The sequence below is a fragment of the Cibotium barometz genome, chromosome 66, assembly GCF_041138505.1.
Source record: "Cibotium barometz isolate CiBa-2024 chromosome 66, ASM4113850v1, whole genome shotgun sequence".
Lineage (NCBI taxonomy): Eukaryota > Viridiplantae > Streptophyta > Polypodiopsida > Cyatheales > Cibotiaceae > Cibotium > Cibotium barometz.
Genome location: NC_141111.1, coordinates 8623928 through 8637760, shown reverse-complemented (window position 1 = coordinate 8637760; position 13833 = coordinate 8623928). Strand labels below are relative to the sequence as shown.

General features: G+C 40.8%; 1 protein-coding gene across 1 annotated transcript; it reads right to left on the bottom strand.

Annotated features, from left to right (window-relative positions):
• Nucleotides 1-4854: 4854 nt before the first annotated feature.
• Nucleotides 4855-13286, bottom strand: LOC147602735 (uncharacterized). Its single transcript, XM_086797515.1, has 10 exons — nucleotides 13102-13286; nucleotides 12869-12998; nucleotides 11113-11251; nucleotides 10827-11039; nucleotides 10597-10735; nucleotides 10118-10268; nucleotides 9910-10016; nucleotides 5582-5679; nucleotides 5376-5445; nucleotides 4855-5292 (listed from the first exon to the last, which is right to left on the bottom strand). Exons 1-10 carry the CDS (start codon nucleotides 13192-13194, stop codon nucleotides 5197-5199), a joined length of 1236 nt encoding a protein of 411 aa, XP_086653641.1. The 5' UTR covers nucleotides 13195-13286; the 3' UTR covers nucleotides 4855-5196.
• Between the last annotated feature and the right edge of the window lie 547 nt (nucleotides 13287-13833).

Here is a 13833-nt window from a genome sequence, read left to right as displayed (position 1 = left end):
GCATATATTGTACAAATGTGGACTCTCAACAATGAAATATCGAGAACTTGCTTGAAGTTTGGGTCTTTCTGGTGCCTTCTTCCAATACCTTTTAACTAACACTTTTGCACTGCACATATAATATAGGTAGGGATTTTTTGAATTGGCACCCTTTGACACATCGTACATATATTTCAAAGTTTTGAGATCACCTCCCATATGCCAATCCACCTTATATTGTCCCAGGCCTTCCACATTCAAGATTTCAGCCATTTTTCTGCTCACTAATGATCTCGGGTATAGATGTATTATGAAAGACCCAATGTAGAGTATCGAAATCCTTACCTGCAAAAAACATGAGTATGCCACATGCACTGCTTGCATTAGCTAAATCATTTACACAAACTAATCTCTAATAAATTTTACCTCAAAGGATCCCAAAGAGAATATATTGTTTTCGGATTGAACACTAAACCATTTGGAATCATCCTTTTTAATAGATGGATCAAGTGCCATGTTCATATGTAATGGTAATCCTTTCTAACTTTTTATCCTTCATTATTTGAGGACACCCTAACACTCTTCAGGAGTAATTTCAAACAATTGAAAAGCATATGATTGTAGGGCCTCCAGGTCAGAGAATAAATTATTATATCTATTGAAGACCACATCTCCTTTTGGTACAGTATATGTGTCTATTGAAGACCACATCTCCTTTTGGTACAGTATATGTGTCTTTAATATGAAATGGGGCTCCCAATGCTTGTAACATCAAGACATTTACTTGTTTACGCATCCTGATTTACTGAAGTAGGATTTGGCAGTAAAATGATGTCTTCATATGAGAATGCTTCATCATTTACTGCAAAGTCTTATACATGATTGAGTACCCTTTGTGTGATATACTCGCCTCATCAAGTATTACCTGGATGTCCCCTCTGGATTGAGTTGATTCTCTTTATGCAATCTTCTATCTGCCTTTGTGATATCTTCTTATACTTCTTCATCATCATTGCTTCTACATGTTAGTGATCTAAAAGAAGATTTAAATGTGCGCCAGAAGGTTCTGTCATTGATTCTTTGTCAGGGTGCAATAGTACTTTGACATCAAATTGAAATGCAAAAATTGATATATATTATCATTTACAATACTAATTAAAGTTCATAAAATTATACTACAGTAACAACTATCAATCAATATATAGAAAAGAGCTTACTTAATTGCATGTATTCTTTTTTTTATGCCGCCACTTCCTAGCTTCATCTCCTGAGTATCTCTGAGTTTTTTTGTCAACTACGGAGATCTAAGGTCTTCTTCACTCTTAACTCATCTCTTTGTTTTTCAACCCTAAAATGGTTTCCTTATTGCTTAGTAACTTTTGCACACATTGCTCCATGGTCTGCCTCAATTAAATGTTCTCCCTCTCAAACAAATCTCTTTCTAACTTAAAAACATTGCTTGATTGTTACAAGGCCTTTTCTCCAAGTACAAGCTTTCAACAAATTTTATAATTTCTTTAAATAAGTTAACTACAAGTTAAAACATCAACCTTGTAAGAAGAACTGAACGAAAAACTTAAATGAAAAAATATTTATCAACACAAGAAAAAAGCATTGGGTCCAATCTATCTCCCATATGTGAGACCGTAGGTCTCACATATAAGTATTTCAATGATTTATTAAGATATAAAGTAATTTGATACAATCAATACACCTTCTCTTCAGAGGAGAAAAGAGAACACGAAAAGAAAAGAGAGCTTCATCTACCTAAGGAACCTACAATTCTTACAAGCCATATTTAATCTCTCTCACGCACACTCATGAAATAATTAAAACATGCAAGGAAAACAATAAGAGAAACTGATACTCCTTATAGTAGACGTTTACCTATCTCAACTGGTCTTGGCTCACTGTATGCAGGTCTGTAACTTGTAGCCGCTGTAACTCTCCGATTTTTTGCCAGAATATAATTAAGTTCATACTTGAAATTACCAGAATAGGTCTGGTTTACAATTTAGCGCAAGTCGTTTCGCTAAATTTTGTTGTATACAAAAGCCATCTGACTTTTGTAGATCTCTATTATAAAGATGTTATTTTTATTACAAAATTATTTTCTTCATATTTTTTAAATTTTTTAGAGATTCATTTACTCTTATCTCTAAATCTAAGTTTTACTGAATAAATATAATTAAATTCTCAAAAATTTCACTCACATTTTTCTAATTATTTAGAGATATTCATCTCTAAATCTAACTTTTATTTAATAAATATAATTAAATTCTCAAGACAGTTTACTCGCATAACATTGATGCTTTTAAATTGATGTGCACAACCCAAGAACCCATTATGGCCATCTCCAAGAAAGTTAAGCAATCCTAAATAAAGATATGGAGTTTGTAAAGAGATCTTTGAGATAAAGCCTTTCATCATTCCATAAGTCTAAATTTTTATGCCCTTGCATCCTAAACATATCTTTGGAAGTAATAGATAGTGCATTGAGCTTAGTTCTCTTACTCAAGGGTTCATATTCACGTTCGAGCTCGATGTGTAGGTGGTAAGTGTCCCTCCTCTCTCTACTCCTTCTTGCTCTTGATCGTCTATGTGAACCTCCTTGCTTGATCCTCGACCATCCTCTTATGAAAAGGCACCAAAACAACAAACTGCAAAAGCGTTCAAGTCAAACTACTTTTGAAATGTACTTAATTCATTTTTCAAGAGATTTTAAGATAGGAGCCTTCAAAAACTGACCAAATCATTAATGCCCCTCATTCTTCACATACGTGAATAAAAAAATGGATTGAAAACTTCGAGAGTTATAGTATTTTATAATTTTATGTGTATTTAAGAATAGAAAATTACCTTTTATATCTTAAGAAAATACGTTAAAATAAATTTCACCTTAATTTTTAGAGTTTTTGGATTCTCTCTCTAAGTTGAGTTGGCATTGCTTAGAGGACCCGAAATTGAGTCCAAAATAAGCCTACTGCTTCACTTTTTTCCGCCTCTGCGATTAGGTTAGCTCTAATTCCAATTGTAAGAGACTACTCTTGAAGAATCACCTAATACACATACATAAACAAGATTAGAACAAACATAAAAGGGTACACGCAAGCTCACCACCCAACTGTAGGTTTGCGGATGCAAGCCTCTCGAGCCAAGGACTCAGGTTGCAATCTCACGGATCCATGCCAATCAACCCTAGCATCCCATACCACCGATGCCTACCCACAAGGACCTTTGCCAAGATTAATTGTGATCTGCCATGTCCATGGCAAGAGTAAGCCTCTTGATCCAAGTCCAAAACACAATGAATCAATAATAACCCGAATCACTTATATAGTGCTTATTATTGGTATAAATAACAACCCAATATAACCAATAACCTTGGATTTATTAAATCTAAACATTAACCACCTAAATCCACTTGCCTTTTGTAATCCCAAGGCTCCCCTAACCTCACTGGATTAGTCCTTAACCGCAAGAGTTCATGTTCAATACATAACAGACCATGAACTAGTTCCAAAACTCATAGCTTTACAAGTGGACGAGACAGGTGAGAAAGTAGAATCAATAAGGCATCAATGACCTCAAGCTCAGCCTACAAGACCGATGCAAACAGTAAAAGAATGAAGCATCATTTCTAGCTCGATCACCCACTTACACACCTGCATGCACTCTAAGGTGCAGATTCTCCCCCCCCCCCCCCCCCCCCCCCCCCAAAAAAAAACATTGGGCTCACATAAATAGGAATGTGGAATGGTAATACTGCACTGCACATTCACAAGGTAAAATTGGGGAAGTTTTGGTCTACTTGGTGAGAATTAATTGTCGATAGTTTACTTGGCAAAAGGAATAGTCAACACTTTGTAGTGAATAAGTCCCATTGAGTTTGCTCAAGCTAAGAGATTTGCAAGATATGGAGTTTATTCGTGTCATTTTCTCACATAACGGAGCAACGAAGGTAAATTGCTAGCTTGAAAAAAAAGGTCACTGACCCTTAAGAGGATATGCTGGCTTTTTTTTTTGAAGACAAGTAACCTCTGGAAATGAGGTCGAAAAAGAGCAGGCGAAAATGAACCCAGGTGCCCAGCCTCTAGGGATTCCAATCTCCACAAGAAGAACTAGCAGCAGACAGGGACTTCAGATGTGCATTGGTTGTGTTTCCTTGGCTAAAAGCTCTTAATCCATTACGTTCCCATAAAGACTTCTGCCTCTTCTTTCCAAAACATGGACAGAAATTGAAGTTTATGTATAGACAGACTGACCTAGCAATGAGGTGACAACCAAAATTAGCTTCCTTTCTATTAAAGACAACTACGGAACTTTGGGTCTGAGGTGGAAAGTGGCAAGCATCATGCCTAGGTCGGTGAATCTCATGTTTCTTTATCTAGACTTGCATAGATTTTATCCTTTTCTATTGAAGAAAGCTTTGTTGTTATCATAAACCCTGCCACATAATTTTTCACCCATGATACTGCACCTCACGTTCCTGTTCTTGCTTGTTCTCTGACAACAGTCAAAATTGCCCATCTTGTCCGCACAATAACCTCTAAAACGCACCACATTCTGAATAAAATGGAAGCCTAGTTTAGTTGACTTAGATGAGTAGACGCAAGCTCGTAAGCTCGCAACTTGGCACTTGGAACATGCCCGTGCAAGTGTCTCACTTTGTTGTATTGAGGTAAGATTGTGCTTACTGCAGGTGAAGTATGTAAGGGATGTTAGGAATTGTGATATGGCGAGAGATATTAGAAATTAATCTGTGTTCTGGCAGTAATCTGCACTGGATACTTGAGCAGAGAAATAATTGCGCCAGGTGTTTTGGCAGTAATCTGCACTGGATGCTTGAACTAATAAAATTTTGACCAAAAACAAAAACAGAAAAATAGAAGCTTATAAATTCACTACCCACATTTTCAAAAAGCACTCCACAGATCTAATTGGAATAAACAGATCACTCTCTCCTTTTGGCTGGCGTCCAACTCTTAAAATTGCCACAAAGACTCAGACAAGACTCCCTCTGCAATACAGACTGCCTACAAGTCCCCAGGCTCAAAACATCCTGTAAACATGAACTTGTTTTGCTTTGAGAATGAGACTCCACTTCTTCAAAACAGAGCAGTAGGCACGCTGCCCACCGCCACAGTACTCAAAACATCTTTTGGGTGGGCAGTACAGTAGCGTACGTCCGTTCCTTCCCTTTTACACACTTGAAATCTAATGCATGGCAGCTGCCTGCAATGCCTGAGGTATCTCCGCACCACCTGCAGTTCTGGAATTCTGGACCAGCTTCACAACATTCCCAACGTTTTCCTGTCACCAACAATCATATTTATATAAAGTTTAACAAAATAGAAAGACCAAAATACTAGACACCCCTGAGAGGAAGATCTCACTTTCCACACTGCTAGCTTCGAGTAAAGCTCCCTCCATTGCACTGGGCCAAATACCCTTTCAGTACACCGACTACATTCAAGGGAGGAAAACAATTAGATTCTATTACCACACTATAGCCCAACTACTATTTCAAACAAAGCAATAAGAGTAAATCTCATGTGCCGTCAAAGGGGATCACTCCCAAAAATGCTCAAAAGCTAAAAACCTTATCACCACAAGTTGATGCATCTGGTCCATCTTGGCATCCAGCAACTTTGAGCTTATCCCTCGCACGATCCAAAACTCAACTTCCTCTTGAGGTACCTTCCAGTTGAGAAAGATCAAAAAGATCAACCTAACTTGGAATCTTAAAAGAACAGCATTAGAAAACCACACAACTTGGATTTGTTTCCGAAAAGTTTCACAAAATCCTTTATCTGATGTATCATGCTAAAATTTCTTAATAACCACATTCACATGCAGCCACTCCATAAAATGGACCTTAAAGCCTTGCCAGAACCTCTATAGAACAAGATAAAATTGGAGAAGAAAAGCCAAACCATTGTTAAGGCTGTGGTGGTTCCACAAGACCTATCTATTAGAAGCAACATGTGTATGATGCCCTTGTCAGAATGCGCAGCGGAAGACTAACGCACGTAGGAGACGCATCACCATCGAGCTCCACGAACACCCCCAACGGGCACTGCAGCATCCCTCCACCGGGCTCCCATCTCCCAGTGAGCTGCCTCCCAAAACACTGGCCGGAGGAGATGATTATGACAAGGTGCCACTCTAGCCTATATATGGCTCTTCAACTTCCCATGCTTCCACTTACGGGATAATCCAAGGCACCTTCTAGCCATAGATCACATGCTCGAAATCGCCAACCTTCCAACACCCTCCCTCGATTCGAGCTCCGCAGGCCATAGAGGCACGAGGGGGTCGCCCAGGACCACACGCGCCTGAGCCGCCCAGGACCACACACGCCCGGGCTCTAATACCACGTCAGAATGCGCAACGGAAGACTAAGGCACGTAGGAGACACATCACCATCGAGCTCCACGAACACCCCAACGGGCATTGTAGCATTCCTCCACCGGGCTCCCATCTCCCAGTGAGCTGCCTCCCAAAACATCGGCCAGAGGAGATGATTATGACAAGGTGCCACTCTAGCCTACATATGGCTCTTCAACTTCCCATGCTTCCACTTATGGGATAATCCAGGCACCTTCTAGCCATAGATCACACGCTCGAAATCGCCAACCTTCCAACACCCTCCCTTGATTCGAGCTCCGCAAGCCACCGAGGCACGAGAGGGTCGCCCAGGACCACACACGCCCAGGCTCTGATACCAGGTTAGAATGCGCAACGGAAGACTAACGCACGTAGGAGATGCATCACTATCGAGCTCCACGAACACCCCAACGGGCATTGTAGCATCCCTCCACCGGGCTCCCATCTCCCAGTGAGCTGCCTCCCAAAACACCGGCCGGATGAGATGATTATGACAAGGTGCCACTCTAGCCTATATATGGCTCTTCAACTTCCCATGCTTCCACTTCTGGGATAATCCAAGGCATCTTCTAGCCATAGATCACACGCTCGAAATCGCCAACCTTCCAACACCCTCCCTCGATTCGAGCTCCGCAAGCCACCGAGGCACGAGGGGGTCGCCCAGGACCACACACGCCTGAGCCGCCCAGGACCACACACACGCCCGGGCTCTGATACCAGGTCAGAATGCGCAACGGAAGACTAACGCACGTAGGAGACGCATCACCATCGAGCTCCACGAACACCCCAACGGGCATTGTAGCATCCCTCCACCGGCCTCCCATCTCCCAGTGAGCTGCCTCCCAAAACACCGGCCGGAGGAGGTGATTATGACAAGGTGCCACTCTAGCCTATATATGGCTCTTCAACTTCCCATGCTTCCACTTATGGAATAATCCAAGGCACCTTCTAGCCATAGATCACACGCTCGAAATCGCCAACCTTCCAACAGCCCTTGCTGTGCTACATGCAATGAAGGCCCATTTCTTGAACACCACTCAAGTGCTTTAATGTTTGCAAACAAAGAATTCAGCCTAGTGATTCGTGATATAATAGAAACCAACAAAAACATTTGGAGATTGTCCCACTTTAATTCCATCCACAAAAGCACTAGGGCTGGCAAAGACACTCTCTTGATGTTGATAGAAAAGAACAGCCAAATATTATCTTTGAAAAATAACAACCGAATGTCAACAGGGTGACATCTATAAAGATGTTTTCAATAAATGCGTTAAAGAAGAGGGCTGGGTACATGAGTTACACCATCTAAAGATCTAAACAAGTTCTTATCAATGTCTCCACACACACAAGCGAGGCAGTTGAGATAGTTACCTCGTGTGTGTACTTGGGGGTTAATTTCACAAGTCCGTGCTCATTTTACAGCCAACTACCCAGGCACTCTCGGCAACAGAGTATGCTGCTTTAGCCCCAACTGGAAAGACAGAGCCTTCAGGCTCACTCCTAGGAACTGTGCACTACGAGCTCGCTCTTTGACACCATGGTTAGACCAGCCATGATGTATGGCGCTTCCTTGTAAGGGCCGAATTTGGGAGAGGAAGACAAGAGGAGGATAGAGAGAATAGGTGATGGTGTTCCCCCGTATGATCAGGAGTAAGCCTGCAATGCCCCATAAAATAACTGTAGCCAAGTTTGGCGCAGTACCACCAGTCCATTTGAGTCCTCCAGACAGAGGGACAAAGCAGGTCTCGATACTCCCATGTGACTCGATGGTTTCAGACACATGGTTTGTACTTCATGGTGGGTTTTCACCTCTTTCGAGGTTTTCCACACAGTAATATAGAGTATTACCAAAAAAAAAAAGTGTAATGTGCGTGTTTGTATGTGTAATATGTATATAGATAGAAATACATGTGTATGGTGAATCGTGATGAAGGGAGGTGGTAGAAGGAGAAGAAGAGGACATGGTAGGAGGAGAAGAAGAGAAAAGGGAGAGGTGGTGAAAAAAAAAAAAGGAGAAGTGGAAGAAGCAGATTGGAAGGAAGGAGAAGAAGAGGAAGGAGAAGCTGAGGAGAAGAAAGGAGAAGAGAAGGAGATGGAGAAGAAGAGGAGACAACAGAGGATGGAAGAGGAGACAAGAAGGAAGTGAGGTGAAGAGGAGATGGAAGCAAAACAAAAAAAACCAAAAATGTAACTTGAAATTTGAGGTTTTGAGAGTTGCAAAGTGATGAGGAGGATATGAAAATTTAAAAAAAAAACCCAAAAAAAAAACCAAACCTAAAATTTGGGCGAAACCTGACCAGGCAGAAGTTTCATAGGAACGTTTCGCCACGAAACGTTTCAAAGGTTTCGTTTGGACGAAACGTGTTTTTTTGTGACTATGGTTTCGTGCCTATAAAAGGGTGTTTTACTTGGTAGTTTATTCATATTTTTCATAATACGTATTAAATGGGATGCCTAGATCAACAAGCCCCACCTAGAGATGAGCAAAGTGTAGTTGATCGTCTCATTGGTGTTACAACCTGTCATCCAGATCCCCGTTCCATAATACGTATTAAATGGGATGCCTAGATGGCCCAAGTCAACAAGCCCTACCTAGAGATGAGCAAAGTGTAGTTGATCATCTCATTGGCGTTACTCCCTTGGTCATCCAGATCCCCGATTTCCAAATTCCAATAAGCTAGTGAGAATACAAATGCTTTTAGTCCAATGCCAAGAGCACGTTTTAAGAGCCAACAACAAGAATTTGTTTAAGATTATATTTCGCAATACCTCTAAACAACTTTGGTTCAAAATAGCCACTCGTAGATCAATGATTCAAAAATCCTACGTGAAGGGCCTCCTCAAGAAAGTTAAAATGAAAGTAGCCACTTTTACGTTAGATTTGAATTTGTGGACTTTTGCATTTTCACTCCAATTTTGGTGACCTTATAGTGGAATATAAAACTACCAAAATCAGATTTGGAGATTTTTGCAAATTTGAAATCCCTAAATCTAATTTAGAGATTTTTACAATTTCACTTCAATCCCTAAAAGCTCAAAGAAAATTATAAATAATTAATTTTTAAAAAAATCTGTATTGGTCCCACACAATTCTGCCCAAAATCTCAAAACCTCAACACAAAAAAAACCTTGGAACCTTTCTTTCTGGATGAAATAACTAAGGAAAATGAAGAGCTTCAATCAGAGCTATTTCACATAACTGCAAGACTTTGGCTGTTGTCTTAGCTAAGCTCTTTGGCGTTGTTTGCCATGGCCTCCCATAATCATAGAACACCAACACAAGAATCCCCACTCCTAAAAAACAACATGGCTTCCCCTGATCATAGAACACCAACACAAGAATCCCCACGCATAAAGTAGGAGACCCAATGGACCCATATAACCAGCACACTATCATGGTTGAGTCGGCAAGATTTTCAGAGCTACACTAGGGGCATGCTTGAATGTTTAGACTAAACCTATGGGTCACTTTGCGCAACATTGAGGAAGTCGAGCACAGAGGACAGAAACTGGAAAAAACAAAAGAGGAGCAGGAAGTACCTTAAGTGTGTCTTGTATAACAGAATATGGTATTTCGTGCATTTTAGACGCCAGATCACCAAGTGACATCAACCTCATCTTTGTCATGCAATCTTCATGGGAAAGTCCTGTATCACATATAGAATAAAATCGAGCTTGAAATATTTGCAGATGGAAGCCCAAAGCTTGAAGGAAAATTAAATCGACGTCATGTAATAGCTGAACATACCATAGCTATTCAAAAGAGAAGAATTTGCAATCTGAAACTCAAGATATGCATCCAGACGCTGACTCAAGAAAATCTCTAGCAGCCTGTATACTGATGCATATCTCCCATCTTTCTCAAGTTGACGAACAGCAGGCAAGTCTAGCAAGTCACACTACAAGCATCCACCACACACATACACCATGGTGTGAAAAGACTAATAAGACTAACTAGCAAGTGAAATTTATGCAAACAATTCCATAAAATTAAGCCACAATAAAGCCCAGGTTGTTTCTCATGCACCAACCAAAATTCTTGTTACTCTGCATAATACTTCACTCCAACAAAGTGTATCACATGTGCCCACTCTTTGCGAGCATGCAAAATTGGGTTTGTGCATCCTTCGGTGGTGGGTGGGGTACCCTTAGACAGATTTCCAGACAAGGGAGTGTAGCATCACAGCACTCTTCCAACTAGCCAAGAAGGAGCATCTATCGAAGTACCTGAAACATGTCAGGCGCTTTGACAAACTCAATAATCACTCTCACTGCCTCCTCCTTAGCCTCACTTAATGTGTGTGGATCCTCCTCTGCAAATGTTTCTAGGTACTTCACAAGGAAAGTAAATGACTCTTTTGTTGAGCTGCAACAAATTGATTTACGAACTATATAAGATAACACAAAATCAGCACTTAATCCTTAATAATAATCAAAAGAGATAAACGCAGTTTTACCCTTTAATATCCTTCAATATGTTTGTCATCCCGAAATAAAGCTCTCGTTTTTCAACTGCTCCTATGCTCCATTCCTTTAGAAAGGTGTCAATTCGCTTGAAAGATGGTATAATGAGCTCTGCCACTTTACCATTGATTGCCAACTTTAGTGCCCGCTTGTAAACCAAAAATTTACCATAAGGATTGCCCAGAATATTATAGAGGCTGAATAATCTGCAAGAAGAAGATTATGCACTATTAGTATGCTTCTCAAAAGGGGGCAAGAGTAGCCAAAAAACAGTATTACATTTTTAGACGAATAGCCGGTTTATCATTTGGATGGGCCATAAGCTTAGTTGTGATCTGATCAGCCATCGCTAAGGCCTCATCTGGAGTTTGTGCTTTAGACACAAGGTTGCATATGACTGCAAATATACACTCAAGATCTGCAACATAAAGCACAACCATCAGTTACATGCCAACACTTATGCTTAAAAGATACACTCTGTAAAACAAAACCTTGGAAGGGTGGTTATTCTATACACGTACATGCATAAATACACTTGACTACTAAGGTTCAATGTAAAAAACATGCATTCTATCATACAAATCATTGCCTGCTTTCAACCAGTGAACAAGCATAGATAAAAAGAAAGGCAAACTTCAAAGTTCAAGCACCAAACACAAATACCTGTATGGAACGTGTTTCATTGCTACTATGCTCTGTACTACATGAGATCGTATTGGCACTGCTAGTTCTTGATGCACATACATATCTCCCATTTGTAAACATGGGACACACAGCCTCCTAAGGATCACAAGAGGGACACTCCCCCCTTTAGGGTACAGTCTAGACTTCCCCCATTCTTGGATCTCTTTCGGCAAGATATCGACGTCATCTGTCTCAACTTGACTCAGCTTCACACAAGTCAGATATTGGTGACCCCACCAAAGCTTCTCACAAGGCTCCAATTCTACGTAGAGCATTTCTTAAGGATTTCAGAGGATGGCTTCATCGAGACACCTCGATGTCTTCTTTAACACACGTTGCATGCCATGAGATCACCATTGGCCAGCTGAGGGTATTCTCACACAGCCTTTGGATCGAGTCTAGATGAGTTGAGGGCATTCCACGAGGGGCACAGATATGCAAGATATGCAGGTTAGGCAAGGCATAGGAGATTGAGACAAAGGAGCACTACCTGTGCAAATGCCCAGCCTACTATAAGATACAAAAGCTGTGGTCACCAAGGAGAGGGCACACTCTTTCTAGAGAGATGCACGCCCATGCTCTTGCAGATCCTGACCCTCCAGCCAGTCATGCAGCACCTTCCTGTAGCAGCCCAGCCGCCCACACTCACGTTCCCAAAAGTATCCAACAAGAGAGCAGTCCAGATGTGGAGGGCCAGATGACCTAGATCGGCGAGACAGAGAGCACACTCTCCTCGTCAGTCTCAGATCTAGGAGATACTCCACAAACACCACAGTACTCCCCCCCCCCCACCCCAACACACACACACACACGCTTACTATATATATATATATATATAGTTTTCTCCCTGGACTTCCATTAGGAGGTCCAATAGATTCCCCCGGAATCTATCCCAGACCCTCGAGATTGGTATATACATACATACATACATATATACGTATACATACATACATACATACATATACATATACACATACATACATACATGTATATATATACATATACACATACATACATATGTATGTATGTATGTATGTGTGTGTGTGTGTGTGCGCATGCGCGCGCGCATGCGCGCATGCACACACACATATAATATATGTATCTTGCTGAAAAGAATCCTGTAGAAGCATCAATATCAAGCACAACAAGCTACCTTTGGATTTAGGGCTCACAAATGCAAGTGTTAGATAACCATCACTGCATCTGACATCAATGTCAAGCACAATAAGCTACTTTTGATCTTAGTAGGGCTCAAAAATGCGAGTATGAGGTAACCATCAATGCATCATACAGGTAGTTTTTGCACAAAGAAGTTGGTGATTGCGGCTGATACACTGTGAAGAAAGCATACCTTTCTCCTGGGCGTTGGCGAAGACAAGATCGAAAGAGGTGAGAAGCAGAGACACGAGGTCCGACCATCGCCCCTCCTGCATCAGTCCTTCTGCTTCGGCACAAATGTGAGCCACTTGGGTGTCGGCGAGCTGCACAAGGCGTGAGAGAAACCGCTCAGATTTTGCACCAACCTCAGAAGAAGAATTAGGGTTTCTAGACCGGCGAGCTCAAAAGGAGAATTAGGGTTCTTACGTCGGAGCCCGCTTCCGCCCAGGCCATCTCTGCAGTGAAGCGCGCAACTGCCAGGGTAGCATCCTCCTCAGAGGTCTCCACAACGATCGACATCTTCTTTCTTCGCTTGTTGAGAAAATTCTCTTAGGGCTCAGATGTGTTCTTTCTTTTCTTTTAGTCCTGTTTAAAAACACAATTAAAGTTGCAATTTGGAAGAATTTAAAAGGAAATTTTCTCTACACAAATTTTTAATTTATATACAGAGCTATGAATCATATAATAATATTGTTAAAACATACTTTATTTAATATAGCTTGCAAGAATGTGCAGTCACACAATCGAGTTCAATGGTGTGCAATGCAATTTCTCAAGTGTTGTTTCGTTTCAGCAAGTTGATTTCAGAGCCTTGTAATATGCAATCTGTGTTCAATGCTATGTATAATTTTAGAAATGGAAATTTGACTGGTACTAAGCATACGAGATCTATTTTTGAAACTTTGATTTAAGCACTTTGATACCGTGAGCATATGAGATGTGTTTTTTGAAGTTGATAAAACGTATGAATTTTGTATATAAATTGTGGATGTGTTGCTCCTCTCATTCTTCCCCCAGTGAACATTAATTTCGTTATTTTTTATACATGGAAATTCTTGAAAACACACACAAAATAAAAATTTGATTCATGGAAATTCTTGAAAACACACACACAATAAAAATTTGATTCAGCACGTTAGTGCCAGGCATATTTTGGAA

Excerpts from the sequence above, each read along its gene's own strand:
- LOC147602735 (XM_086797515.1), bottom strand. The coding sequence starts at position 13,194 with ATGTCGATCGTTGTGGAGACCTCTGAGGAGGATGCTACCCTGGCAGTT. Across the intron at positions 5,680-9,909 it reads TTATACAAGACACACTTAAG|GTACCTCAAGAGGAAGTTGA; the intron begins GTACTTCCTGCT and ends CTCAACTGGAAG. Across the intron at positions 5,293-5,375 it reads CGAAGCTAGCAGTGTGGAAA|GAAAACGTTGGGAATGTTGT; the intron begins GTGAGATCTTCC and ends TGTTGGTGACAG.